The sequence below is a fragment of the Myotis brandtii genome, unplaced genomic scaffold (assembly GCF_000412655.1).
Source record: "Myotis brandtii unplaced genomic scaffold, ASM41265v1 scaffold114, whole genome shotgun sequence".
NCBI lineage: Eukaryota > Metazoa > Chordata > Mammalia > Chiroptera > Vespertilionidae > Myotis > Myotis brandtii.
This window is the reverse complement of record NW_005353927.1, coordinates 169,046-169,454: the sequence shown is the minus strand read 5'-3', so window position 1 is coordinate 169,454 and position 409 is coordinate 169,046. Positions and strand designations below refer to the sequence as shown.

General features: G+C 70.4%; 1 protein-coding gene across 1 annotated transcript in view; it reads left to right on the top strand.

Moving 5' to 3' along the window:
- Positions 1 to 3: 3 nt before the first annotated feature.
- The window catches only part of PNMAL2 (paraneoplastic Ma antigen family-like 2), a gene marked incomplete at both ends in the record, with an annotated part of 975 nt that continues 569 nt past the window's right edge, over positions 4 to 409 (top strand). Inside the window, one exon of the mRNA XM_005857850.1 lies at positions 4 to 407. Within this exon, the coding sequence (XP_005857912.1) occupies positions 4 to 407 (404 nt within the window). The remainder of the gene's footprint in view (positions 408 to 409) is intronic.

Here is a 409-nt window from a genome sequence, read left to right as displayed (position 1 = left end):
GACCCGCAGGGGGTCCCAGAGGGCGCAGGCGGGCCCCGCGAGTTCCTGGCCCTGGTGACCGTGACGGACAAGGCCAAGAAGGAGGAGCTGGAGAGAGAAACCCCGGGGGCCGAGTCCATCAGCCTGAACATCGAGGACCTGAGCGGGGTCCCCGACCTGGTGGCCCTCCTGGCCGTGAGAGACACGTGGGACGAGGAGGCCGCGGGCAGCGACGCTTGGGAAAGCGAGTCGCAGGCCAGCGGGGACCACGGGCCGGAGGGGGGCCACCCTGAGTTCGTGGCCATCGTGGCCTACACAGACCCCGCGGACCCCTCCGCCCGGGAGGAGATGCTGAAGATCGCCTCCGTGATCGAGTCGCTGGGCTGGAGCGACAGGAAGGAGCAGAGCGACGCGCTCCCCGAGGTCCTGT